This window comes from Leptonychotes weddellii, chromosome 5 (assembly GCF_054177405.1).
Source record: "Leptonychotes weddellii isolate Sample4059 chromosome 5, ASM5417740v2, whole genome shotgun sequence".
Lineage (NCBI taxonomy): Eukaryota > Metazoa > Chordata > Mammalia > Carnivora > Phocidae > Leptonychotes > Leptonychotes weddellii.
Window position 1 is genome coordinate 153277327 of NC_138373.1, and position 26380 is coordinate 153303706.

Consider the following 26380-nt stretch of genomic DNA (forward strand, 5'->3'; position numbering starts at 1 on the left):
TCAATGTACCAATGTACGCAGAGGGGCGCCTGGGTGGCTCAGTCGTTAAGCGTCTGCCTTCGGCTCAGGTCATGATCCCGGGGTCCTGGGATCGAGCCCCGCATCGGCTCCCTGCTCAATGGAGAGTCTGCTTCTCCCTCTCCCTCTCCTCCTCCCCCCGCTCGTGCTCTCTCTCTCTCGCTCCTTCGTTCTCTCAGATAAATAAATAAAATTAAAAAAAAACAAAAGAAAGAAAAGGTTCTGCAGAGAGTTCACCGGAATGGATCTCCGAGGATGAAATGTCATTCGGCAGGTGGGTGTTTTTGAGACATGTAGGGCATTTCCAGTTGTCTCTGGAGTCGTGCTCTGTGGGCACCTACCCACTCCACCTTTGTGGTAAGCCGGTCTAGCACATGAGGGGGTTCTTGGGCCAAGGAGTGGGTCAGTCAGCCCCAGCCTGCAAATCCCAGCTCAGCTTGAGGCAGCCAGCACAAGGCCCACCTCACCCTCACCGCCTCTCAGAAGCAAAGGGCACTAGGATAAATAAGAAACTAAATTTGTTTCTGAGGAAGAGGATGAGGAGCAAGGACAGGAAGAGAAATCAAAAGTGCTGGGCCCCTGGGTGGCTCAGTTGGTTAGGCGACTGCCTTCGGCTCGGGTCATGATCCCGGAGTTCCTGGATCGAGTCCCGCATTGGGCTCCCTGCTCAGCGGGGAGTCTACTCCCTTGGACCCTACCCCCTCTTATGCTCTCTTGCTCTACTCCCTCTGACCCTACCCCCTCTTATGCTCTCTTGCTCTCTCTCCCTCAAATAAATAAAATCTTTTAAAAAAAAAAAAAGAAAGAAATCAAAAGTGTTGAGCTTTGTACCATATAATGTTTTTTGTATTCAAACTTGAAATTAATTTGTAATTAATTGGGGGAAAGAGCATAGTTTGGGGAGGGCTCTTAGGGAAGAAGGGAGGGTAATTAGAGGACAGGCAGAGGGCTGTTGGGGAGGGGACAGGCCAGAGAGGTTCCTGGAGAATTTTTGCTTCTGTGCAAAATAGAGTTTTGGAAAGCAGTGAAGAACTGCCTAGAAATCATCTACATGCAGGGAACCAAATGCTTACTGCATCCAATTTGGAGCGTCAGAGACATGGAACCAGAGCTGAAGGGAACTTTAGAGGTCACAACACTGAGGAGTTTGGGAACTGAGATCCAGAAGAGCCGTGTGGCTTGTTCAAGATCCCACATCAGTGTGGCAGAATCAAGAGCCTGACACCATCCCCCCACCCCCACCCCGCCAGCCAAGTCTGATGTCGGTCTTTGGTGGAGGGGGACATACAGAACCTTGGCTTTGACCACACATTCAGGTGGCCTGGGGACCACAGAGGCCAATGTCCTGGAGAGAGAGCCAGAGAGCAAACAGCCAATTGCCACTGAGGTCTGCAGGACGGGCTGGGAAGCAGGTCATCACGCAAGACGAGTCTAAGCCAGGTTTGCAGAGCTGCTCCCTTTCAGGGGTGCCTGCTCTGCCTGCCCACCCGGGGCTGGTCTGCTGGGCCCCTGCCTCTCTTCCCCTCCCCAGAAAGCCAAAGGAATCCCAGGCTGCAGGTTTTCTCACTTCTTTCAGGAGAGCAGGCTTCAGACTCTGCAGATGGTGCAAATCCCCACTTACCCACCCCACATGCAAACCTGCCTGCAGGACACGCGTGCCTCGCATATAGGTATCGGAGTCGAGACAGGCCAACCACCCCTCCAGGCTCGCGAGCTGCAGGTGAACGCATGAGGCCCCCTCCTGGGCTAGTGTGTGCGGACACAGAGGATGTCCTTTGGGCTGAGCTGCCTGGGGCGCCAGGTCTCAGGTCCCGGCCCACACTGATTTCCACGGCCCGCCCTCTGCTGCACTGGGCCACCAGGCCCCCTCAGCCGAGTGTGCCTGAGTGTGCAGGGCACACTTGCTGTGGGCGTGGAGCATTCTCACTGTTCTCACCTGGCAGGCCCTGGTTATGGCTCCCGGCCTGGGGGAGAACTTCCCTTTGCAAAGTTAGGTAACAGGCCGGGCTCTCCGTGAGAGGATTGGCGCGGTGGCTCCACGTGCCGCGGCTGGCGCAGGGCCAGGCCCGCCCTGCCAGGCAGCGGGAAGGGAAGGCCTGGCTGCAGCCCGAGCTGGCGGGTGGCCGAGCCGGGGGTGGACGGGTGGGCCGGGGCCCCTACTGCCCATTGGCTGCCTCGGGCTCCCGCCCCGCCCGCCTCCAGAGCCTGCGGCTCCCGGGCCAGCTCCTGCATCTCGAGCAGCTTCTGAACTCCCCGAGCAAGCACCTCCTGCCGGGCCATGTCGAGCTGCGACCGGATTGGAGTGGCCCCTGCCATGGACATGCCTGAGGTCCTCAAGTCCCTGCTGGAGCACTCTCTGCCTTGGCCAGAGAAGAGGACAGGTAGGAACGGGGGTGGCCTGCGTTGGCTGGCTGCCCATGTGCCGGGGGGGGGTGCGGGGGGGCGGGATGCGGTCACAGGCACAGTGGCAGGACGGGCATCTCCGAGCTGGGGAGGGTCCCCGGTCGGGGTCTGCCCCTGGCCCCTTCCTGGGCAGGAGGAGGGCTGGGTGCAGAGAGGGACACAGTGGGGAGCGCCACTGCAACTCAGGGGCCGCCTCCCAGGCCTGCTGGCTTTGGGAAGCTGCGGCCAGTGTGTGGCCACTGACAGGTGCGGTGCTCACGTGCGCCGAGGGCAGGACCAGAGCGCCCTGCTGAGAGAATGCACCGAACGCTGTTTATTAAGTTCCCTCCCTCTGCGTGTTGGGGTGGCTGCGGACTGGCAGGTCTCCTGTGCCTGGAGGAGAGCCTTCCCTCCTTCCTCCGTTCGCCTGCTTCAGCTCCCGCTCGCTGGAGGGCTGAACCCCTGGATGGGATGGAAGCTGTTATGTAACAGGACCACGGGCTCGCGGCCCCAGTTCCTAGGAGACACAGGCAAACACGGGGCCAGGGAGCCTGCAGAGGAGGGCGTGGACGGGGGGCAGAGCGAGCAGCCAGCACCAGGTGTCTCCTGAGCTCTGCCTGAGTAGCAAGCCATGGCTAGATGTGGGGGCCAGCCTGCTCAGAGTGCTCCCTCCCGATCCACATTTCTCCAAATCTCTTCTGTTCTAAGATGTCAGGGGCTCAAAACCCACATGTGCCTTTAAAGGAGCCCAGCCGTCCAAGGCTGCCGGAGTCTGACTTAGGAGCCCCACATGTCCCCTCAGGGGACCTTTCTCGGGCTCGCCCTCATCCTGCTGTGCTGGCACCTGATCTGTCTCATCACCAGAGCCCAGTTGTCCCCCCAGGACTTCCTTCCAAAGGACTCTTAGCCATTCCCAAACTCCAGAACCTGAGGAGGCCCTGCCCTCTTTCTCACCCCGTGGGGAGTGAGGAGGTACTGCCCAAGGGGGGAAGGTGGCTCCCCGAGCTCAGGGCAGGGTCCCTGCGGGCTCTCTCACAGAGCTCTGGGCCCAGGCCCCTCAGACCACACCCTGTGGTTTGAACGCTGGGCCAGACGGGGCCACCACAAGAGGCGGGCATCCGAGAAGGAGTTCCTATGCCCTTGTAGCCTCAGGACCCCAGCTACTAACCAAGAGAAGCCCATCTTCTCAGGAAACCCTCAACTTAGCCCGGCAGATAAACCACAGCTGACTTTCTTGCCGTCTCTGAAGGGCCGTGTGGGTGGGTGATGCTAGAAGTCCTTCCAAAAGCTAGAGGCAGAGGGTTCCCTTTTTGGTCCAGACACCCAAGGAAGGTAGGGTGCCTCGGGATGGCCCAGCGCATGCACAGGGAGCAGCTGGGTGGACAGCAGCTCTGCAAGGACAGCTCTCAGCTGGGCAGAAAAGTGTTCTCAGGGCGATTCGGGGCACTGCTCCTTGGACCAGGCTAACAAAGCTTTTGAAATGTGGCAGCAGCTGCTGCCCACTGGCTCCCAGCTGATCCCTGAGGCCTGTGACTGCCGGAAAGTCCCCAGTGCTTACTGTGGGTGGGCAAAATCGGGGTCCAGCACTGCGGGGACTAGCCCAGGTTCTCAGGCAGAGCTTTCCCAAGAGCTGACGAGTTCTGACTGAAGATCAGTTTGTCTGGTACGGCTGGGTTGGTCCAAGGGTCATGAACCAGAGCCTCATGCCACCTCTTATCACTTCCCCATGTGGCATCTCACTGAGGGTCAGAAGCATGAGGTCCCATGGGAATGACAGATGCCAATGGGTAGGTAAGATGAGGGGATGGAGGTTGAAGACCTAAAGGGGTTAGTGCACCCCACAAAGACCTCACCCCAAACCCACCATCACCACCGTCCAAAGCTCCCAGACTTTCCACAGCATTTTTTTTTTTAAGATTTTATTTTTAAGTAATCTCTACACACAACGTGGGGCTCCAACTCATAACCCTGAGGTCAAGAATTACATGCTCCACAGACTGAGCCAGCCAGGTGCCCCTCTCCATATCTTTTATAAAAATAAATGTACCTACCTGAAAACCAATATCCCTTGGTAAAAAGAATACATATACTACACAGAACTAGAATTTCCAGCAGTCATGTAGCAAGTACTTTATAAGGTCTCTCCCCCTGGGTCCCCCGACCCTGGCATCTGACCTCAATGGGAGGAAGATGAGAGAAACAGCTAGTTGCCCCAGAAAGCAGGCCTGCCCTCAGGATTGCTCACCCTTTGCTTTGGTGTGAAAGGGGTGGTTTCTGCACAGGGGACTGAGGCTTATTTACAAACTCCCCACTTTCTTCACACATTTGGGTCACGTGCAGAGCATATCTTGGGTCCAGTGTGAGGGAATTTTAGAAGCAACCCCTGCACAGTGTGAGAAATCCCAGGTGCACTCTCACAAGACCCTGCTCTCCCTGCAGCCTCTCACTCCATGTTCTAGTTCAGAGATGCCCCTGGAGATCCAGCCTTGGGACCCCTCTCCCTCTTGCTGCCGCCGGGTCCCCCAGCAGCCTGCACAGACCTCCACTTCTTTCCTGTCCCTAGTCAAGCAGAATTTCTCTAGCAGAGCTGACCAGGCTGGAGCCTCCCTTGGCTTCAGGTCACAATGGCCACCTGGTGGCCCCTCACTCTGGTCAACAGTTTGACTGATTATCCTGAGGACAGACAAATCCATGTCCAGCAAAAAAGGGGGTCTGTACTCCAAGTCCTGACTCAGTTTCCCCTCCGTCTCTGGTTCCTGATCCCTCAGAATGATTCTTGTTTCCACCCCTGCTCTTTCTGGGGGATCCTCTTCTGAGGTGATTCTGTTCCAGGTGGCACATTCTATCTCTCACTTTCCTCTCCAGCTTCTGGAAGGACCCTGCTTCTCTCAACCACACCGTTACATCTTTACATCTTATCTTTCCCTCAACCCATGGGGCCTCAGCTGTGCTCAGAGGCTGCCCCCCCCCCTTTTCTGCCAGCTTTGGTCGCTCAGGCCTCCTTTCCTTTGCAGGGAGCCATGGGCATGAACCCACACCCAGAAGTGGGACAAGGCCCTCACTTGGAGCTGGGCAGGCAGGGTCCCCACCTCAGGGAGCTTCTGGCTAGAATCACTTGTGGGCCACCCAGCAGGGTATCCTTGACAGACCCCTACCCCCAATCTGTACAAGGTACAAAGCCAGGATTGGCTGACTTATCCCATGGGAAAGCCTCTGCAAACTGTGAAGTACTACACTGTTTTCTCTGTGAGGGACAAAGAGCCGCTGGGCCTGGCATTATGCTCCTTCCACCAACATCACATTTGTAATCTGACCCTCCATTCCCCTCTTTCTACCCTCCTTCCCGCGGATATTCTCCTTGAAAGGACTGGATGTTGCAAGTTTGTGGGAGCGTGCGCGCGCGCGCACGCACACGGGACTGTCTCCTTGGAAACCCGGGCTGAGGCTCCGGGGGCACGGTGCTATTGTCGGCAGCTACCCATGCCCGCAGTGCTGAGCAGAGGAGGGGCTGAATGATAGGCCGCATCCCAGTGGGACTTGCTAGGGCAGAGGCAGGGGAGCACAGGAAGGGCCTGGGCGTCCTCCCCTCGGAGGACTCAGGTAAGCGGGCCAAGAGCTAGACTCAGTGCGGCCTGGGCTGTCCTGAGCTTGGCCTCGGGAAAAGTCCATGTGGTTGCCTCCACTCCCAGCCTGGCGGAACCAGAGAGAAATGGAGAAACTGTGAAGTTTGCTTTCAGGGAAAAGGAGGGGGAGGGGGGACTTCACCGTTACTGGGCACGTTAGCTCCTTTAATCCTACCACTTCTAAACGGTGAGGAAATGCACTCAGAGGGATCGGCTCCCCTCGGGGGCCAGTGTGTGGACCAGCCTCTCTTCTTGGCTCCCCCGCTAGCGCCTCAGAGCCTTCTTTCCTATTTGTTCCCCACCATCACCGATCCGAGAAATGTGATCAATTCATGCCTATCGGGTGCCAGAAACTGACAGTCGTGTCCAGGGGTGGCCCTTGCCGATGGTTTTGCATCTCTATGAGCCTGACCCAAGGCTAGGCTGCCACGGGAATGAATCCTAATTCTAAGAGCCACCTTTCCTGAGTGTGAGCTTTTTGGTTACCATTTGTGAAGCGGCTTTGCAAGGGAGGTATGATTATCCTTTCCACGATGAGGAGACAGATGCTCAGGAAAGGGAAGGCCACATACTTATCAAGGCTTCCAACCCAGCTCTGCCCGTGGCCAGGCTCCTCCTTTCCCCAGGACCTTTTCAGTCATCCAATCGCCTAGTGAGTGTTTGCTACACTTGTGGCCCCGGGGGGTGAATGACCCAAACACTGCCCCCTCGCCTGTGTTTGTATTCCAGTGGGGAGAGACTGACAGCAGTGAGGAGGGTCAGGGCCAGCCTCTCTGAGGGGGTGACATGGGAGCAGAGGCCCAGAAAGTGAGGGAGAGTGAGCAACACAGAGAACTTTCAGGCTGAGGGAACAGCACCTGCAAAGGCCCTTTCCTGGGTCAGGAAAGACACGTATTTGAGGAATAAAAGCCACCGTGGCTGCCGAAGGTGAGCAAGGGAGGGAGAGAAGGAAGAGGTGCGGTTGGAGAGACCCGCAGAGGGGAGAACCTGCAGGGCCTTGAAGATCCTAAAGAAGGGTGAAGCTGTCCTATCCCTGCCCCCCACCCCACTATGCAATTAGGCTGAGTTAACTTCAACTGAGCACTTGCTAGGTGCCAAGTGCTGTTCTCAGCAGCGTGCCTGAATTGTTTACTTTTGACATTCAGGCACAGAGAGGTTAAGTAACTTGCCCAAGGTCACACAGTTAGGGAAGTAGTCAAAGCGGGAATTAAACCCTGATGGTCTACTCCAGAGCCCACACCCTACCACTGCACCATCAATGCAGATTTTACTGGAGAAACCGTGGTTGTCAGTGGCTGTTGAGACGCGGCAGAGGCTGGAGGTGATGGCTTCTCTGGAAATGGCACTCCCGGGGCAGCTCTCCGTCTGTAATCTGAACCCTGGGAGTGGACAAGAGGCAAGCCAAACAGGAAACTCATATTGAAGAGATGGGCAAGAGTTAGTGAAGAGCCTCCACCCACCACTTCTCCTCTAGAACACACTGATACCAAGGTACAAGCCACAGCCCAGAACTATGCAGCCACAGGTATGCGAGTTTTGGGCCAGGCTTGTGCTGGGGGACTTGCCATTAAGGATGGCTCACGTTTGTTATTCCAGGTTCCACCATGAATCAACACAATGACTGTTATTTAATGTTAATAATGTTCCAAATGTATAGGACTTGGCTCTGAAAGATTTTGTCAACCTTCCTACCAGCCCTGCCAACAAAGCGAGCCAACAAATATTTACGGAGTTACTACCCTGAACCAAGTTTTGTGCTCTCCTGCATTGGGTACTGGCAAAGCCCATAGATAACTGGGCTTTGTGAGAGCTCAATGGAAGCCTTCTCATTGTCCTGTTCTTACACACACACTATGCTGAGTAAAGTCAGAAGATTGGAAGAGGTGCTGTCCTACTGGATGCTGACTATGTGGCCAAATGGATCTTTGTGGGGGTATCTGGCCAAAGGCTCCCGTGCTGGAGTTACAGCTCCTCTGAAATGCAAATTTAAATAATAATACTCTGAATCAGCATTGTGGCTTAATGAAAGGCACTTGTTCTGCATATGCTCAATTAAGTTGGGGTTTTTTTAGTAAGTTTTTTAAAAAAAGGCTCCAAGCCCAGTGTGGAGCTCAATGAGGGGCTTGAACTCATGACCTTGAGATCAAGACCTGAGCTGAGATCAAGTCTGACTGACGCTTAACCAACTGAACCACCCAGGCACCCCTCAATTATGTTTTTAATTTGGGTTGGTTAGCAGGTTTCTGAAGCACTAAAGAGAATTCAAAGCCAGTCTAGCTCTGGAAAATGGAATATTTCACATCCGTGTTCTCTGCTGTAGCTTTGACTCTAGAACCCAGCCTCCCAAAATAATTCTACTCCTGACCCAACAAAACCTGAATGAAGGGGAAGGGTAGTGGCCCACCCACTCCATGACATACACTGTTCAGGTGGGCACTTGAGATTGCTTCTCACATATTATCCTCATAACCGCTCTGTGAGGTAAGCATATCCACCTCGGTTTCTGAGTGACAAACAGGAGGCTTAGGAGAAGTCATTTGCCCAAGGCCAGGTGGCTAGTCAGCAGCTGAGGGGAGGAGACCCCACCCATGCCTGCCCCCCCACAACCATGTTTCCCTCAAAAAGTCACTGCGTTGAAACCCTACCACTAAGAACACTGTGGTACCACTTCATACCTTTAAAGTCTTAACCATGTAATGACATGTTCTTTTTGTGGCTCACATACACTATGGAAATCAGCTAATTCTCACAACATCTTTTCCTCCACTATGAGAAGGGGTGAGGCCACGCTGTTATTCCCACTTTACTGACTGATAGGAGACGGGGTAGACAGAGGCTGCCACGGTTCTTCTCTGGTCAGCTGGAGAAGGAAGCCCAGAATGTAATGGCTCTCACCCCGCCTCCAGGGTGGTGCTGTTGAATGCTGCCAGTCCACAGCGTAGCTAACCTCCTAGCTTACAAGCAAGCACGAGAGAGGACATGTTTGTAATGTTCCTGCAGTGTTTGTGACACACCATTTACCCTGTGGTTATCCAGGAGAAAAGGAAAAAAAAAAAAAAAAAACCCTTTCTGGGGAGTGTCAGGACACGAAAAGAGATTAGAATCAAAACTGAGTTTTATTTTTTTAAAGATTTATTTATTTGAGAGAGACAGAGCACAAGCAGGTGGAGGGACAGAGGGAGAATGAGAAACAGACTCCCCTCTTGAGCAAGGAACCTGATGCAGGGCTCAATCCCAGGACCCCTGGATCATGGCCTGAGTCGAAGGCAGACACTTAACCGACTGAGCCATCCAGGTGCCCCTCAAAACTGAGTTTTAAAGTCCCAACCTGCTTGTCTTGCTCCTCACAAGTGTCCCTTGCCTGTTAGTTTAGTTGCTCCAGGCTGGGTGGTAAATGGAGTTGGCATTATGCCTTTTGGATAACTAGCTTACAAAGAAGTCTGAATCTTTACTCCTTCCTACTACACCCACCCTTGTTATAAACAAATGTTATAACCTTCCACTGTTAAATTATTGCAAATCCTCCTCTAATACCTTGAAAATTGTTTTCCCCTTCAATAATGTCACATTAGCCATGAAAATAGACATTTAATTCTAATGCAGCAAGTCTCTCCATGGCCAAACCAGCCATTTTTGAAAAAGCTTCCTGTCAGTTTCCTTGGACTACTCCGAAATTTGTTTCTGAAAACCTCTAGGTTCGTTTCTCCTAAAGATATCTTTTTGGTTTTTTTTTAAGATTTTATTTTTAAGTACATCCAATGTGGTGCTCAAACTCACAACCCTAAGATCAAGAGTCCCATGCTCCACCAACTGAGCCAGCCAGGCACCCCCTAAAGATATCTTTGTTTAGCCATATACATAATTCCCACCAATAAGTTCACAATGCAACAGATTTTCTGTGCACAATTTAGTATTTCTACTAAACAGAGAATCGGCATACACCACGAGTTGTATGCAGATCTGTACCCCTGAGTTTTAGTAAAATTATGAAAACTACCATTTGTTGATCTGTACCCATGAGTTTTAGTAAAAATTACGAAAACTACCATTTGTTGCCGGTTTACAATTGTGCAGTGCATTGGCTTATGGAAACCTCAAAGGTAGACTCTGTCCTACCTCCATTTGATATACCAGGAAAGGAGGCCTGGAGATGTGAAGCAATTGGCTGGAGGTATGAGTCAGAACGTAACCCAAGTGTAATGGGTGCAGCAGTAGGTACTTGAATTTGGAGTCAGATGCCATCAGCCTGTCCCAGCCATCTCCCAGAATCCCTTCAAACCTCTTGCTTTCCAGGCCTGCTTAGGGGCCCAACTTCTTTTTCCTCAACTCCCAGCAAAATTCTGATAGCATCTGCGGGACAGCTTTCAGCTAGGCGGGTGTTGGCGGTCACGCACCTACCCCATGCACCAAGGACTGCGCTCTACCATTCCCAGTCTGACTACTGGAAGGCCCAGGCTCGTCGGTGAGAAACCAGATAAACAGGCCAAAGCCCCCACCCCCACCCAGGAAGTTTAGACAGGGAGAGTCTAGTACCGTTTGGGTGCAAAGCAGAGTGTGATTTGTGCTCTAATGAGGTACAAAGTTCTGGGCCCCGTTTGGGATTAGTTTCCTCTACCGTCCCCACATTTGTGTACCCTCTCACATTTTACACTTTCACAGGTTTCCTGAGGCATTCCCAGGGAGTATTTGTGTTTTAAGAGGACGTTCGCCCACAAAGTGTGTAATCGGTACTCTGTGTAAAGGAATCTTGTTTTGTTTCGTTTTTCCTTAGGAAAAGGAAGGGAAAGTCCTAGAGAGGAACAGAATTGCAGAGCCGTTTAGGAGTTTACAGATTAGCCCAACCCCTTCATTTTATGGATGAGGAAGCAGGCGCAAGTGAAGCCACTGGACTTTCCCAAGGTCGTAAGCTAGTAAGTGGGAGGACGGAAGCATGTACCCGGGCCCTGGCGCAGGGCCGGCCCTTTCTCTCCACCCGCGGGCCTCAAGAATGCGCCCTCCACGCTTGTGTTTATCTGGCTGCCACACCCGCGCCAGAAACCGGGATCAGTGGGGAACCTGACACCCCCGTCCCGCCAAACCGGCCCCCCCCCTCCCCCCCCGGCAGTAGCGGCCAAGCTAGCTCGGGCCAACCCAACGGGTAGGGCAGGTCGCCGTCTGCGGCCCTGCCCTCAGCCAACCTCTGCGTCGCGGGTGCGCGCTGGGTTTTGCGTTCCTGTCCCACGACCCCGGGCAGAGTCCCCGGAACGAAAAGGCCCACCCCTCCCCTCCCCGCCGCATCCTCGCACGTGCTACGCCTCGTGCACCGCCCCGGGCCCCGCCCCCGCCCTCCATTGGCTGCACCGCGCCTTCCTCCTCTTCCCCCTCTTCCCCCTCCCCCCGTTACCAGACTCGGCTGCGGCTCCACGTGACCCGCGGGGGGAATGGCCGCGGGGCCCGAGCGGGCGATTTGATAGGCTCCCCCGGCCGGCCTCACCACGCCCTGCCCAGCTTCCCTTCGGTGGCGCGTCCGGGAGGTGGAGAGATTGAGATGAGAGGGAAGAGGGAACGGTTGCGGTGGTCTGGGAGGAGGGCGGGGGTTATGAAGAGGGAGGCAAAGGTGAGACCGCAGGTTGAGGGTAAGGGGCTGCGGCCGAAGAGGGCTCATGACACCGACTCCGGCAGGCGCCAATCAGGTGACACAAAGGCGGACGGGGCGGGGCCTCCGGCGTTGCTCCTCACCTGGCCCCACACGTGCCGCTCTAACCCCGGCGTCCTAACCAATCACGACCCGGAAGGCTGCGCCTGCCCAACTTACAGGGCAGACCAATCCAAAGCCGCGATCCGGGGAAGCTGGCCTGGCCTCATGAATAATTAATATGCCAGAGCCTGTCCGCAGGCGGGGTAGGGATGGAGGGAGGTGGGGGGTGCTGCTGGGCGCCTGCGCAGTAGCTGCCCGTGTCGGCAGCTGCTGCGGGTCGCACGGCTCCGGCCCATCTCGGGGGGCGGGCGGGGGAGGCGAGGCGCGCGAGCAGAGCGCGGGGCACGATGTCGGACGCGGGCGGCGGGAAGAAGCCGCCTGTGGAGCCGCAGGCGGGGCCGGGCCCGGGCCCGGGGCGCGCAGCTGGGGAGAGGGGCCTGCCGGGCTCCTTCCCACTGGTCCTGAAGAAGCTGATGGAGAACCCCCCGCGGGAGGCGCGCCTCGGTGAGGGGGGGGGGTCTGAGCGCGCCTGGGGGCGGGGTTTCTGCAGGGGCGGGGCCGTGCGAGGGCGGGGCCGGGGAGGTCCGAGGTCAGGGTGTAGTTGTCCTGCGGAGGGGCCTGGAGGGCGAGGCAAGGGGTTGGGAAGAGAAGGTTGGGGTGACTGGAGAGAGTCTAGGTCATATGGGGGTTGCGGGGAAGGGGCAGGAGGGAGAGGGTGGGGTGGGGGTCCTGGTGAGGGGGTTCATTCGGGCAGCCTCACGGCGCCCGCGACGTGTAGGGGTTCCTGAGGAGGCCGATGGGGGTCGTAGCTGCCAATTAAAGGACGCTCCAGGGCGCCTTCTCTGGGGATGCCTGCATCAGAATCATTTGGGATGCTAGTTTAAAATGCTGGTTCCTGGGCCCCACCCTTCGCCCACCGAATCTGCTGCTGCTGGGACAGGAATCCGCATTTGAAGGAGCACCCCCACCTCTGTGATATCAAAGTACACCAAAGTTTGAGACGCCCTGATATATGGTGGCGGATTGTCTTTGTATATGGACTTCCCCACTTCTGGGAGGAGGACCTCTCTTCATCCCTGCGTGTGCGTATCCCCAGCTACTCGGTACACACAGGAGATTTTCTGCTGCTGAGGTGGGGGAGGGGTGTCAGGAGAAGGAATTCGAGGTGCCTTCCCAGGGGGAGGTTGGGGCGAGGCAGGTAGAGGGATGAGGGTCAGAATGAGGCCACTGTGGCACCTTCACCCCGTTGTTTGGGGCTGATCCTAGACTTTGGGGCCACTGTAGCAGGGCTGGGCTGCGCCTTGTTTCCTAGGCCACAAAGATCTGTGGAGACTGTGTGGAAAGCAGGTTTGGCCCTGTTTTTTGGCCTGAGAACATGAGGTTCAGGGCACAGGAGGAATGCCACCTATTGTGAGGTTTTAGGTGCACTAAGGTATGCTTGCAGTCTGAGATCTTTGAATTTCTAAGAACCATCAGTGCTAGTTCAAGGATTTGGGAAGGAGTAAGCCTTCTGTGAATTACCTGTCTTGAGGAATTAATTTTCTTTTTAAAAAATGCTATTTTTCTTCCTTTCCTGGGTGTGTTCTGAGGTTCCCATCTCTGTGGCTGTCACTGTTGTGTTATAAATAGCTTCAGCACATCAGGTAAGGCCAGGCTCTCCCCTCCTGCTTTGGAACCTCATGTGCCCAGACCCTTTTCTTTGTTTTGAAGGCAGTGCTTTATTCCAGATGTGCGGATGAGACAAGATGCTGGAACAGGTGTACACATCTCTCAAGTTCTTTTTCAAGATTACCAAGTATCAACCATCGATAACAATAATTCTACCTTACATTTGCACAGTGCTTACAAAGCACTTTGACATAATCTTATTTAGTCTTCCATAGCAGTCCTGTAAGATATTATCCCCACTTCCCAGATGAGGAAAGCTGAGGCTCAGAAGGTGAGGATGCTTTCTCAAGGTCACCTAGCTAAGCCTTACAGCTCTCAGCCTGGTCTGGTGCTTTTTACTGTATCATTGGCAACCACTGATGTCCATCCCTGTGACCTGTGCGATGGGCCTAGTCCTTTATCATCTCTTATAATTAAAACTCTGATTATAATTTATTAAAAAATTATGAAAACACTGATTAAAAATATTCTTGGGGTGCCTGATTGGCTCAGTCAATAGAATATGCAACTCTTGATCTTGGGATCTTGAGTTCAAGCCCCACGTTGGGCATAGAGCTTATTTAAAAATAAATTTAGGGGGGCGCCTGAGTGGCTCAGTTGGTTAAGCGACTGCCTTCAGCTCAGGTCATGATCCTGGAGTCCCGGGATCGAGTCCCGCATCGGGCTCCCTGCTCAGCAGGAAGTCTGCTTCTCCCTCTTTGACGCTCCCCCATCTCATGCTCTCTCTGTCTCTATCTCATTCTCTCTCTCAAATAAATAAATAAAATCTTAAAAATAAATAAATAAATAAATAAATTTAGGGGTGCCTGGGTGGTGCAGTCAGTTAAGCGTGTGACTCTTGGTTTCAGCTGAGGTCATGATCTCAGGGTCCTGAGATCGAGCCTGGCATCGGGCTCCCGCTGAGCGTGGCATCTGCTTGAGATTCTTTCTTCCTCTCTCTGCCCCTCCTGCTGGTGCTCTCTTTTTGTCTCTAAAATAAATCTTAATAAAGTAAATTTTAATAAATAATAAATAAATTTTTAAAATAAATTAAAAGAATAAAAACTTGAAAAATACATATTTTCATTGCTTACATCAGGTAAAACCTGGAACTTATTGTTCCTTGTCCTTCAGTATGGCTGTTTTTCTGTCCCTTCCCTTTTCCTGCCTCCTTTGAGCCCCATGATCCCACCCAACATGGGTCACAGTCGTTTCTGAACAGAATGTAGAGTCAGGATCTCAGAGGAGGAGAACAGGGAGGCCATCTGGCCCACCCAGCCCACCAGAGCTTGGCTTTCTTACTTCCCATTTGGTTGTAAACCAAAGCTTGGTACAGGGGCGCCTGGGTGGCTCAGTCGTTAAGCGTCTGCCTTCGGCTCAGGTCATGATCCCTGGGGTCCTGGGATCGAGCCCCTCATTTGGCTCCCTGCTCAGCGGGGATCCTGCTTCTCCCTTTCCCACTCCCTCTGCTTGTGTTCCCTCTCTCGCTGTCTCTCTGTCAAATAAATAAATAAAATCTTTAAAAACAAAAAAACAAAGCTTGGTACAGTAGGTAGTTGCAACAATTCAGGTTAGAAGCTATGACCAAATTCTGTTTGTCAAAAGTTGCACCTTTTTAACACACTGGGTGTGTCCATTTTTATTGGACCAACAGGCTGATTTTTGGCTGGCTGTGGTCTAGGAGTCCATGCATGACTGGTTTATTTCCAACATAATCATATTTGATTTCTTTTTTTTACTTCAGAATCCAGAGTTCAAAGTTGTCTCCCTCAGTTTGAAAGCCCATTATGAACTTGTCATGATTATATCTCCCACTTCCCTGATTAGCCTCCCTGTCACTTTGATTTCCTTCTAACCTTGTCACATTTCTTTCATCCTTTTTTCTTAATTTGCCCTTTCTTGGATACCTACGTGCATAGCTTTTGGGCTGAGACAGTTAGGTGGGAACCCGTCCGCACTAATTGATTAGTTTTGCTTTGAATGGGAACGAGCTTTTTTTTTTTTTTTTTGGAACAGTCTTTTCTTCTTCAGCTCCACCCCCTGTCCTTCCCAGAAAACCTGCCTTCAGTCTTCTCTGCTTAATCAGGGATAGAGGTCTCTTGAAATGGTTGCTCTGAAAAAGGTCCTGAAAAGACAGCTCCAAGCCCTCTCTATCAGATAAACCTAAAGGGAGTCAGTTTGCAAACCCAGCATTTTTCATTCGGTATGCACATTTCCCCTCAGCTTGCTCCTGTAGTGGTCCTTGAGATGTAGAAATGAATCAGACATAGGCCCTGCCCTCAGTGAGCTCACAGCAATAGCGGATGCCTGCTGTGTTCAGGAACCCTACAAGACACTTTCAAATGTTATCTCTAGGGGCACCTGGCTGGCTGAGTCAATGGAGCATGTGAATCTTGATCTCTGGGTTGCCAGTTCGAGCCCCACATTAGGTGTAGAGATGACTTAAAAATAAAAAATCTTAAAAAAATGTGTTATCTTTAATCTCCACCAAAGATGCTACTTTATCCTTATTTATGGTAGAGTACACTGAGGCTGGGAGAGGTTAAGTAACATGGCTAAAATCACACATCATAGCAAGTGGGTGGCAAAGCTGGGATTCAAGCCCTAGGCTGGGTTCCTGTGGAGAAGTGTGGCTGGAGGGAACAGGACAGGAGAACACGAAAGTTCTTGGTCTGAAGAATCTTAAAATATCCTTTCCTAAAATATTACTAAGATAATCAGAAACTCCATTTCCTCCCTGAAGCCTCTCTCCTGCAGATGCCAGTCCCACAGCCTGTTCTGAATTAATCCTGGGACCCCATCAGGCCCCAGAACTTGTGAAGGACATTCTGGGAAGCCCAGGCATGGGTGAGGCCACACTGCCAGCTCTGAAGGAGACCAGTGGGCCTGGGTCAAACAACAGGTTATAACTGGAGAGCAGAGTGGGCTCTTGAAATTGATGGGCTGGATCAGGGCTCAGATGGAGAGGAGTCAGCCCCGAGAGGTGCACAGCTCACCTCCTGAGATTGAATTACCCTCTTGTGTGGTGTCTCAGCACAGATTTTGTGTCTGCAGATAAAGAAAAAGGGAAGGAAAAGCTGGAGGAAGACGAGGCTGCGGCAGCCAGCACCATGGCCGTCTCAGCCTCCCTCATGCCCCCCATCTGGGACAAGACCATCCCTTACGACGGCGAGTCTTTCCACCTGGAGTACATGGATCTGGATGAGTTCCTGCTGGAGAATGGCATCCCCGCCAGCCCCACCCACCTGGCCCAGAACCTGCTGCTGCCTGTGGCCGAGCTGGAAGGGAAGGAGTCGGCCAGCTCTTCCACGGCGTCCCCACCATCCTCCTCCACTGCTGTCTTTCAGCCCTCTGAAACCGCGTCCAGCACAGGTGGGTGCCTGGCCACCTGGCCCATCCAGAGAAGCCCCGTTCCCACTGAGGGCTGCTGAGCCCATACACCCCGTGAGGCCCTTCTCTCAGAGGAGGTCCCGGTGGGCCTGCAGTATGGAAAAATCCTCTGCACCCCATCCTTGAGCACAGTCCCCAGAGACTGGCGACGAAAATAGCAGCCACATCAGTGCAGCCGGGGCCTTTCTGTGGGTTGGCGTGCTGCAGATGGCTGGGACAGTGGAGTGAGCCCTTCCAGTCGGAGACTTTGCAGAATAGAAATCCCGTGCTGCTTTTCCTCAGCACTGCTCTTTCCGTCTGCATGCACTTTGCCACAGCTTATTGGGCAGCTCAGGCAGTAGTAATACTACTACTACTACTACTAATAATAACAGCAATACCAGCTAACATTTATTTAGCACTTACTCCATGCCAGGCATTAACACGTAATCCTCACAAGAACCTTATGAGATTGATACTCTGATACCTTTCTTACAGGGTGAGGAAACTAGAAGTAACTTGCCCAAGGTCACACAGCTGGTAGGTAGCGGAGGCAGCACTTAAAGCCAGATGCCTGACCCCCCAGCCACGTACTGCTTAGGCACTGGCACGGGGAAGGCGTTCCTGCTTCCAGGACAAGCATCATCTCCGGGACTCCTCCTTTAGCCTCTTGTCCTTTTTCTGTTTTACCTCTTGGGGTGGATGGGTTGGTTTTCATGCCGCTTGGACACGAACCCTTCAGAGGAGGCATGGCCGCTGTCTCAGGGAGCCCTACAAGGTTTTTTGCAGGCTCAGTTACAGGCACACAGGCTGATGGCTCCCAGGAAGGATCCCAGGAGCTGGTATGGAACCCAGGGGACCCACCCCCAAGGAATTCTCATGCTTTATTTTTATTTATTATTTAACTTTTTATTATGGAAGCACTTTCAAATACGAAAGTAAGAGACTACTATATGAACCTTCATGTAACCATCACTCACCTTTCATAATTCTTAACTCATAATCAATCTTGTATTCCATAACCTCTTCCAGTCTCTCACCTCATTATTTAAAATCAAATCCTGGGGGCGCCTGGGTGGCTCAGTCAGTTAAGCGTCTGCCTTTGGCTCAGGTCATGATCTCCTGGGATCGAGCCCCACGTCGGGCTCCCTGCTCAGGGGGAAGCCTGCTTCTCCCTCTCCCTCTGCCTCTCCCCACCCCCCCTTGTGCTCTCTCACTCTCTCTCAAATAAATAAAATCTTTAAAATATAAGTAAAATAAAATCCTAGATACTATATCATTTCATCTGTGCATATTTCAATATGTCCGTAAAATGTAAGGGTTCTTTTAAAAAGCATAACAAAAATACCAATTTTACCTAAGAAATTGACAACATATCCATCAGCATTCAAATTTCCAAAAAGTTGTCTCAGAAACGTTACTGTTTAGAGGGGCACCTGGGTGGCTCAGTCGGTTAAGTGTCTGACTCTTGATTTTGGCACGGGTCGTGATCTCAGTGTCATGAGATCAAGCCCCATGTTGGGCTCTGCACTCATTGGGGAGTCTGCTTGAGATTCTTTCTCTGCCCACCCCCGTGCACGCACGCACACACTCTCAAATAAATAATCTTTTTAAAAATGTTACTGTTTTACAGTTTGTTTGAATCAGGATCCAAACAAGATGCACAGATTTCATTTAGTGATGTCTCTTAAATCTTTCGTAATCTGTGGGATCCCCTCTTTTTTTTCTTTGCAATTTATTTGTTGAAGACACTGAGTCGTTGGTCCTGTAGAGTTTTGCACAAGCTAGATTTTTCTGACCATATCCCTACAGTGCCATTTAACATGTTCCTCTGCCCCTTGTTTTTCTCCTGTAAACTGATTCGATCTAGAGGCTTCAGCTGATTCCAGCTGAATTCTTGTTTGAAGGCAGCTCATTTTTGTGCTCATCAGGTTGTCCCGGAAGGCTGGGTCCGTGTGTGGGAAGGGGACAGAGCTGGAAATGAGTCCTCATTTTATACCTTAGGCAATCTGGGTGTCATTTGCCTCTGATTTATTGTTGTTGTTTTAAGATTTATTTATTTATTTTAGAGAGAGAGTGTGGGGGCGGGCAGAGAGAGAGGGAAAGAGAGAATATCAAGCAGACTCTGAGCTGAGCATGGAGCCCCACATGGGGCTTGATTCCACGACCCTGAGATCATGACCTGAGCCAAAACCAAGAGTCAGAAGTTCAACCAACTGAGTCACACAGGCGCCCCATTTTGTTTCTAAGTAAACCTTCTCAATGAAGTTTGGCATACAGAAGTGCCCATTTCACAGCTCGATGAATCTTCACAAAGTGAACCCACCCATGTAACTACCACACAAATCAGGATATAGAACACTATTGGTATCCCAGAAATGCCTTGTGACCCCAATTCAGTCATTACTACCCAGAAGTAATCACTATCCTTATTTCCATCACCAAAGATGCATGGGATGGTATGTTGTATATGTGTGTATATTATGTATTATGTTTGTTTTGCCTATTATAATTATGTTTATAGTCTGACATTTATAGGTGCCTATAGCTAGCATTATAATACACATATAAATTATGTGGGCATCAGAATCTCTTTACACTAACAAAATATATCTACAAAACATACTTATGGAATACTCCTGTGGCAGAAGAAAACCACAGTGCAGGTAAAGTTTTATATTGAAGAATTGTACACATGGTAGAATTGAAAGGAAAATTCCCTCTCTTTAATTTTTCAGTTCCTTCTGTTGAAAGACATAAGTAGTATGTATGCTCTGTCTAGCTGCCTTTCCTCAAATTTGTGAGGAAATTTATGTCGTACCTATAGCAGTTTTCTCATTCTCATTGCTTGAATGATTCCATTGTATGATCATACCACGTTTATCCATTCTATGGTTGACGGGCGTTTGAGGCATTTCTAGTTTTAGGTTATGCACAGCCCTGCCATGGTCATTTACACGCGTGTCTTTTGGTGCTTACATCTGTGCGTTTCTATGGGGTTGGGTCATCAAACACGTATACATTCAGGCTTTGTAGGTTCCGCCACACAATGTAGAAAGTGTTTGCAGCCGTGGCTGCCCGTCCCAGCAGGGTGTGGGAGTCCTAGTTGTTGGGCTTTGGCACCCTGGCTGTTTGTCTCACGGGTGTAGGGTTTGGCAGCTGCGGTGCTCCCACAGTTACCACATGGGTCCCTGGTCATTCACTCTCCTGGTGTTCAGCCCTTTTAGTAATTAACCCCCCCTAATAGGATCCACTGAGTTTATGTGCACGATCCAGTGAAAACCTATCATGTCACCCCTCTGCTCAGAACCCTCCAGGGGCTTCTCCATCTCAGGGAAAAAGTCAAAGTCACTGGCACTATTGACATTTGGACCAGATCATTTTTTTGCTGGGGTGGAGGGAGGGACTGTCCTGTGCATTACAGGATGTTTAGCAGCATTCCTGGTTTCTACCCACGAATGCCAGCGGAACCCCCGCTTCCCTGTGTGGTCACATGTCTCCTGCGGGACAGAATCACCCCCTGTTGAAAACCACTGCTTTCTGGGGATTAAAAGCACTGTATTTTATGTTCTCGACCTGTCCTATTACTCTCTCCTCCCATCCTTCCCCTTCAGCTACATTGGCTGCCTCTCTGTTTCTTGCAGACCACTGCCTGCCTGTGCACATCCTGCTGCACTTGATGTTCACTCTGAAATGTTCTCCTCCCAAATAGCCACACGGCATCCAACACTCTTGTAGATATTTTTAATTTATCTTGTGTAATGTCAGCCTTCCCCCGCTAGAATAACATTCCACGAAGGCAGTGATTTTTACTTGTTTGGTGCACTTTTGTCTTTGCAAGGACAGTTTCTGGCATATGGTAGATATTTGACAAATACCTGTTGACCGAATATTTTGTGTGCTCCTATCAGTAGCATTGAATGAGTAGGCCAAAGATATGTTGATTTGTTTTTTATAACTTCTCTCTAGTAATGCACAACCTTTGAATTCTGAAAGTGCCTTTAATCCAATGTCCACTACAAAGCCGGAAAGGGGTGGCAAAGAACAAGGATTCAGAGTCAGCCAGACCCAGACTCAAATTGTAGTTCGGTCCCTTACCATTTGTGTGACCCTGGGACAACCAGGTTGTGTCTCTGAGCCTCAGTTTTTTCATCTGTAAAATAAAGTTAACACCTGTCTGCCTTTGAGAGTTGTCCCGAGACTGAATGAGCACATTGACTGATCTGCCTCAACGGATTCAAAAATGGAAGCCATTTCGTTGTTCAGTCTGTGTCCCTAGCCCATAATAGTTCACAGAGAAATTCAGCTGTTTCTCATTATTTGAGAACTTGAAACTGCAGGAAGTTAAGGGGGTATAATGATTTAATGTTTTGCTTAACATTTCTGGGGGGAAAAAAACAATCGGAAAATCCTGTCTTTCTCGAGAGCCTCTGTTTGCTTTTGAGCATTTTGTTCCTACAGGAAAGAATTCTTTCCATATTTGTGTTCTTGAGTTGAATCACTTATGCCAGCCTGGAGGCTGATGCTGTTGTGGTTTTTCTTCCCTGCAAGTGGCAGAGGCTGGTGCAACCTTGAGATTCAAGCAGGTGTCTGGGTGTGGGACATGAGTCTTTGCTGTCCAGGGGGCTGCTTCAGGACCACCTGCCTCTGTGTCTTTCAGAATCCTCCCTAGAAAAGGAGAGGGAGACACCCAGTCCCATTGACCCCAACTGTGTGGAGGTGGATGTGAACTTCAATCCTGACCCTGCTGACCTGGTCCTCTCCAGTGTCCCTGGCGGGGAGCTCTTCAACCCTCGGAAGCACAAGTTTGCAGAGGAGGACCTGAAGCCCCAGCCCATGATCAAAAAGGCCAAGAAGGTCTTTGTCCCCGATGAGCAGAAGGTAACCTGATATCTGTTATGAATGAAGGTTCAAGAGCTGAGGGGCTGTGCTTCCTCCCATTCGATTTTATGTGGAGGACCCTCTCTCCTTGTGGACACTGTTTAGAAAGGCATGAGTTCAGAGCACAGAGCCATATCCTGCAGCAGTTGGTAGAAAGAAGGGGAGTCAGGTAACATTTGGCCCCAGTGTGACTCCCTGTAGCTTCTGTCTTTTCTTACCGGCCGCCACCGTGGTGATGTTCCCACTTCCCTGGCTTTGGCCCAGCCTTCGGGCAAGAGCTCACTAGGCCACAGGAACTGGGGTTGAACAAGCCCTTGCTTTGAAGGACAAAAGATAGTTGTAAGTTGCCATCCCCAGGGAGGAGCAAGCAGCTTTCAAGCTGATGCTTTTGTAGGAACTCGGAGAGTGGGAGGGAGAGGAGGATTTTGTAGTCTTTCCATCCTTTCTTATGAAAAACTCAAAGGAACCTATTTCATCCAAGCCTTAGAATTGGGCAGACCTGGGTTCAAACTCCACTTTGCCACCTAGAGCTCGCCGGGCCTCAGATGCCTCATCCGTAGAGCGGGAATAACCATTCCCGCCTCTCAGGCGGTTTCTGAGGCTTCAGTAACCGTGACAGTGAAGATGGGAGACATTTGTGTGGTCCTTACCATACGCTGGGCACTGTCATAGGCCCCTTGTACACGGTAACTCATTTATTCCCCAGACGGCTCCGTGCTGGAGTCACTGTTACTATCCCACATCGTAAAGATGAGGGACAGGAGACAGTGAGAGGCTAAGGGGCTCACACGGTTCCACCGCCAGGAAGTGGCAGAGCTAAGATTTAAACTCCGGGAGCTGGACGCAGGGTGCAGGCCCTTAGCCACGACCAAAATGCCAAAGTGAGGCAAGGGGTGGACAGTGCTTTCTCTTGAAGTAGCCCAGAGCCGGTAATCAGCAAAACCCCCTCCCTCTACCGCGCATCCCAACCAAGGACTTTGTTTCTGATTCCACCTTCCTGGGGAAAGGTTAGGGCCCCTCGGTGTCCTTGGCACATGCAGCTCCTTCCCTGGGGTCCAAGCTTTTGGCTGGTTGCACCAGATGAGTTTTAAGAGGAATCTGGGGTGCTGGGTGCTGGTAGGAGGGGAAAGGTTGGGTTCCCTCATGGGGGAAGAGGAGAGACCCACAGAGGACACTTCCCCACAGGACGAAAAGTACTGGACGAGACGCAAGAAGAACAACGTAGCAGCCAAACGGTCCCGGGATGCCCGGCGCCTGAAGGAGAACCAGATCACCATCCGGGCAGCCTTCCTGGAGAAGGAGAACACGGCGCTGCGGACGGAGGTGGCTGAGCTGCGCAAGGAGGTGGGCAAGTGCAAGACCATCGTGTCCAAGTATGAGACCAAGTACGGGCCCTTGTAACCCGTGCCCCCGCTCGGGCAGCACTGCCTGCACCTCAGACCTCTGCCTGGGGGCTCCCTGAAACCCCACGCACGCGTGGAGACTTATGACTCGTCACGGTCGAATGGTGGCACACCTGCTCCAGGAGCGTTCACGTTCAAGCTTCATTATCACATGGCCAGCGCACGTGGCGACTTCTCTGGGGGGCCGGCCTCCTCACCAGTGGGGGTGCGAGAGAATCTACGTAGACGGGTGAATCAGCCTTAGTTTCGATCCTTGGGTGTCCCAGTTGAATCGGAAGGGGACCTCTGGGGTACAGAGCTCCTTTCACAGGGGGCTCAGCCTTCCCTGACTCTCCCCTGGTCTCCGGCCTGGGCCATCGAGCCTGTCTGCACAGAACGAGTCATGATCCTTGTTGCCCGATGTCTTCTCAGGTAGCGGGGCGCATTTCCAGGTGGGGCGTGTCTGTCACCCACCTCACCCTCCCCAGAAAGTCTTCGAGAGACACATCCGTTCCCATCTCCCTCAGAGGTAGAAAGACAAAGCAGCTCCTCCAGAGGGGGCCAGGCCACAGGAGCAGGGTCTCTGCACAGCCTGGGATGGGGTGTGGGTCTGGGGCCTGCAGCCAAAGTGCACCCAGCTGTTCTTCGCTCCCACACCCCTTTGCTCCTGTGGCTCTGAGGCCTGGAAGCCAGGGAGGAGGCCCTGGTGAGGGGCTCTCCCCATGTTTCATCTGCTTCGGAGGAGGGACTCCCAGGGCAGCTGGTCTCCCGAGTCTTGACCACAGTGCAGAGGGAGGCCTTTTCATCTCCTCTTCTCCAGGCCACTCGTGGAGGCCCCCTGAAACTTCTTTGTCCCACCACACTGGGCCTTGGAGCCTGCTCTTTCTTTTCACCCACTGATCATGCTCAGACCTTGGATTTAAAAGGAACCCCCCCCCCACTCGCCTAGGAAGCTTAACTTCCTGGAGCCAGGATGCCCCGTCGCATGGTGTTTAGAAAACCGGCCTCCACGGCCCCATACACTGTGGGTGGAGAACTGGGGCACGTTTCCCAAGAAGTTCCCCTGTTTTCTTGCTCTGCTCTCCAGTGTGGGCCAGGCTAGAGTCCACTTTCCTAAAAACAGAAGAGGGCTTCCTAATTCTTGCTTCAGGATCCCTCCCCCATGCGAGCTGCCCGGAGTGTCAGCCCGCAGGACCCGGTGAGGGATTGCAGGGTCACAGCTCAGCTCTTGGGCCATTCACTCGGGCTAGGGGCCCCTCCGTCTGCGTCCCCAGGAGACACCAGCCGCCCACATGAGCCAAGCTGTCGTGTGGAGGGCAGAGGTCCTCGCAGCTGTGGCTCCAGTCCCTCCCAGCTGCTCCTTCCTCTTGTGTCGGTGGACTCCGTCGTCCTTTGGCTGTACCTGGAAGATTCATTGAGGAAAGCCGTGGAAGCCTCTGCTCACTGTGGTCAGCTGGGGCACCTGGAGATGGGTGTATTTATTTGCTCAGGGCGGGTAGCCTGTGGTAAAGAGGGGTCAGAGGCGACAGGCGCACTTTGTTGTGCTTACCACTGGCTTTATTTAAAGTGGTGGCTCCGAGTCCCGGGCCCTGACCCTGAAAGACTTTTCACAGCAGATGTTAAGACCGGGGGAAACCATGCACTGGCCATGGACCACACCCCAGGGGAATGCCACAGCCCTCCAGGGACCTGCACACCTGTCCTTCCGGGTATTTGACAAGGGTCCCTGAGGCCAAGGGAGGCCACCCCCTCCCTCCTGATTTTGACTTTGTGGTTCTATAAAACCGTGTTCACTCTCACTCTCTTACAACCACAACAGGGCCGTTGCATCCGGCATGTCAGTGTCCTGCCCTGGGCAGCTCGCCCGCCCGGACACTCTCTGTCTGGTCTGGCTACCCACCAAGAGGGCAGTTCTCATTTTGTAATTGGGAGAAGAGCCTCCAGCTTAAACGCTCTTCATTTTCTTTGGCGAGAAAGTATACGGTTTGTGTTGTGTTTTGTTTTGTTTTAAGGATGGACATTTAATCTCTGGTTGGTGTCCATGTTCCCCCTGCAGCGGGTGGAATGATGGCTGATGTCTCTCCTCTCTGTCTCACCTTCTGCCTGCTCGGTGCCCTCCTTTTCCTCCCCGCTGGGCAGTGGGTGTCTGGTTCCTTCCCAAAGTGCTTACTTGGAAAGAGTGTGGCCGCTGGCCTCTTTCAGAAGAGCTCCTTTGAGCCAGGAGCCTGGCAGGGACAGGAAGGGGAGGGGTCCATGGAAGGTTGACATTTTGGGGAAGAGGAGCGCTCAGGTAAAGCGTGTCTCCTTCCCAGGCCTAAGAAACGGGTGCTTGGAGCAGGAGAGGGCTGCTGCCTGCTCAGTATCTGTCAGGAATTGGGAGTCTCCTTGACTCCCTCCTTGGGGCCGACAGCCAAAGAGTGCGGCTCCTGGGCTCAGATCTTTGACATCTAAGGAGCACTGGAGGCTAGGGAAGCCAGCATAAATGGCTTCCTGTCAGTTTATGATCGCTTGGGAAGCACATGCCTTCCTAAGCTCCCTGTCTTCAGCTTCGTGGCAGCCTCATTGCAACCTCAGAACAGACAAATCATGAATGAGCTAGAATGTTGAAAGAATATACATGTAATAAATGTATATCTAGAAATAGAAATATATATATTTAGAGAGAGCTTTCATGATGGCTAGCACCTTGTGGAGGACCTGGGTAACTCTTACCCTTGGCCAAAGGAAGGGGTTTGCCTGTCCGGGTCCTGAGGTTGGGGAGAGCACTGGGCAGGGACCCTTGACTCTGGATAAGCATCGCCCTGCTGAGGGGGACTGCTGGGGCCCTGGGCAGGCAGCTCATACAGTCCTCCAGCCTGAGGTGGGGTGGCAGGCCTGGGAACCAGCAGAGGAGGGCCCCTTTGTGCTGGGCAGCTCTCCATCCACGGCCCTGGGAGCTCTGCTCCCCGTAACACAAAGGGCCAGGAACCCCTGGTTTTCGTGGCAAAGCCCCACCCCAGAGCTCCTTTAACATCTGTTAATTAAGTGCAATAAATTTTTCTAGAAAATGGCAAAGATGACTTCCAGGTGGATATTGCTATCTTACGGTGTTGGGGATGCCAGAACACCACTTGGTTTTATTTTTCTAAGTGCATGTGATAGAGTGTGTGGGGCTCTGCGTCCTCCCCTGGGAGCCGGCATTCCAGCGGGCCCCTCTCCCCTTTACCCTTGCTGGGTGAAGGAGGCAAGGAGGAAACCCCTTCTGCCCAGCGGGAGAGGGCAGAAGCAGACCGTAGCCCGTTGGCCTTATGTGCGTGTGTGCGTGCGAATGTGTCGCTGCTGGTAGGCTGGAGTGATGTGGCAGGGAGGGAAGCCGGGAATGTGTCCTTTTCCAAACAAAATTAAATATTTTGAGATGAGAA

The 26380-nt window shown here is 52.4% G+C and overlaps 1 protein-coding gene and 1 long non-coding RNA gene across 5 annotated transcripts in view; one reads left to right on the forward strand and one right to left on the reverse strand.

Annotated features, from left to right (window-relative positions):
- LOC145721388 (uncharacterized) overlaps positions 1-26380 on the reverse strand; it is a 185703-nt gene that overhangs the window by 121186 nt on the left and 38137 nt on the right. The window lies entirely within an intron of this gene.
- TEF (TEF transcription factor, PAR bZIP family member) lies at positions 2166-26380 on the forward strand. 4 transcript variants are annotated; one of them, XM_006740342.3, is made up of 4 exons: positions 2166-2399; positions 16402-16719; positions 21377-21597; positions 22783-26380. In XM_006740342.3, exons 1-4 carry the CDS (start codon positions 2297-2299, stop codon positions 22996-22998), a joined length of 858 nt encoding a protein of 285 aa, XP_006740405.1. In that variant the 5' UTR covers positions 2166-2296; the 3' UTR covers positions 22999-26380. The 4 variants fall into 4 exon arrangements, with proteins under 4 accessions (XP_006740405.1, XP_030891503.2, XP_081678656.1 ...); XM_031035643.2 differs by lacking the exon at positions 2166-2399 and adding an exon at positions 11518-11695; XM_081822530.1 differs by lacking the exon at positions 2166-2399 and adding an exon at positions 11704-12204 and having other exon boundaries at positions 16382-16719.

What these genes read in the sequence shown, in the direction of transcription:
- TEF (XM_081822530.1), top strand. Translation starts at nt 11,879, where the DNA reads ATGCCAGAGCCTGTCCGCAGGCGGGGTAGGGATGGAGGGAGGTGGGGG. An exon ending in CCCGCGGGAGGCGCGCCTCG is followed by an intron (nt 12,205 to 16,381) that starts GTGAGGGGGGGG and finishes GTGGTGTCTCAG; the next exon opens with CACAGATTTTGTGTCTGCAG. An exon ending in TTGTCCCCGATGAGCAGAAG is followed by an intron (nt 21,598 to 22,782) that starts GTAACCTGATAT and finishes ACTTCCCCACAG; the next exon opens with GACGAAAAGTACTGGACGAG.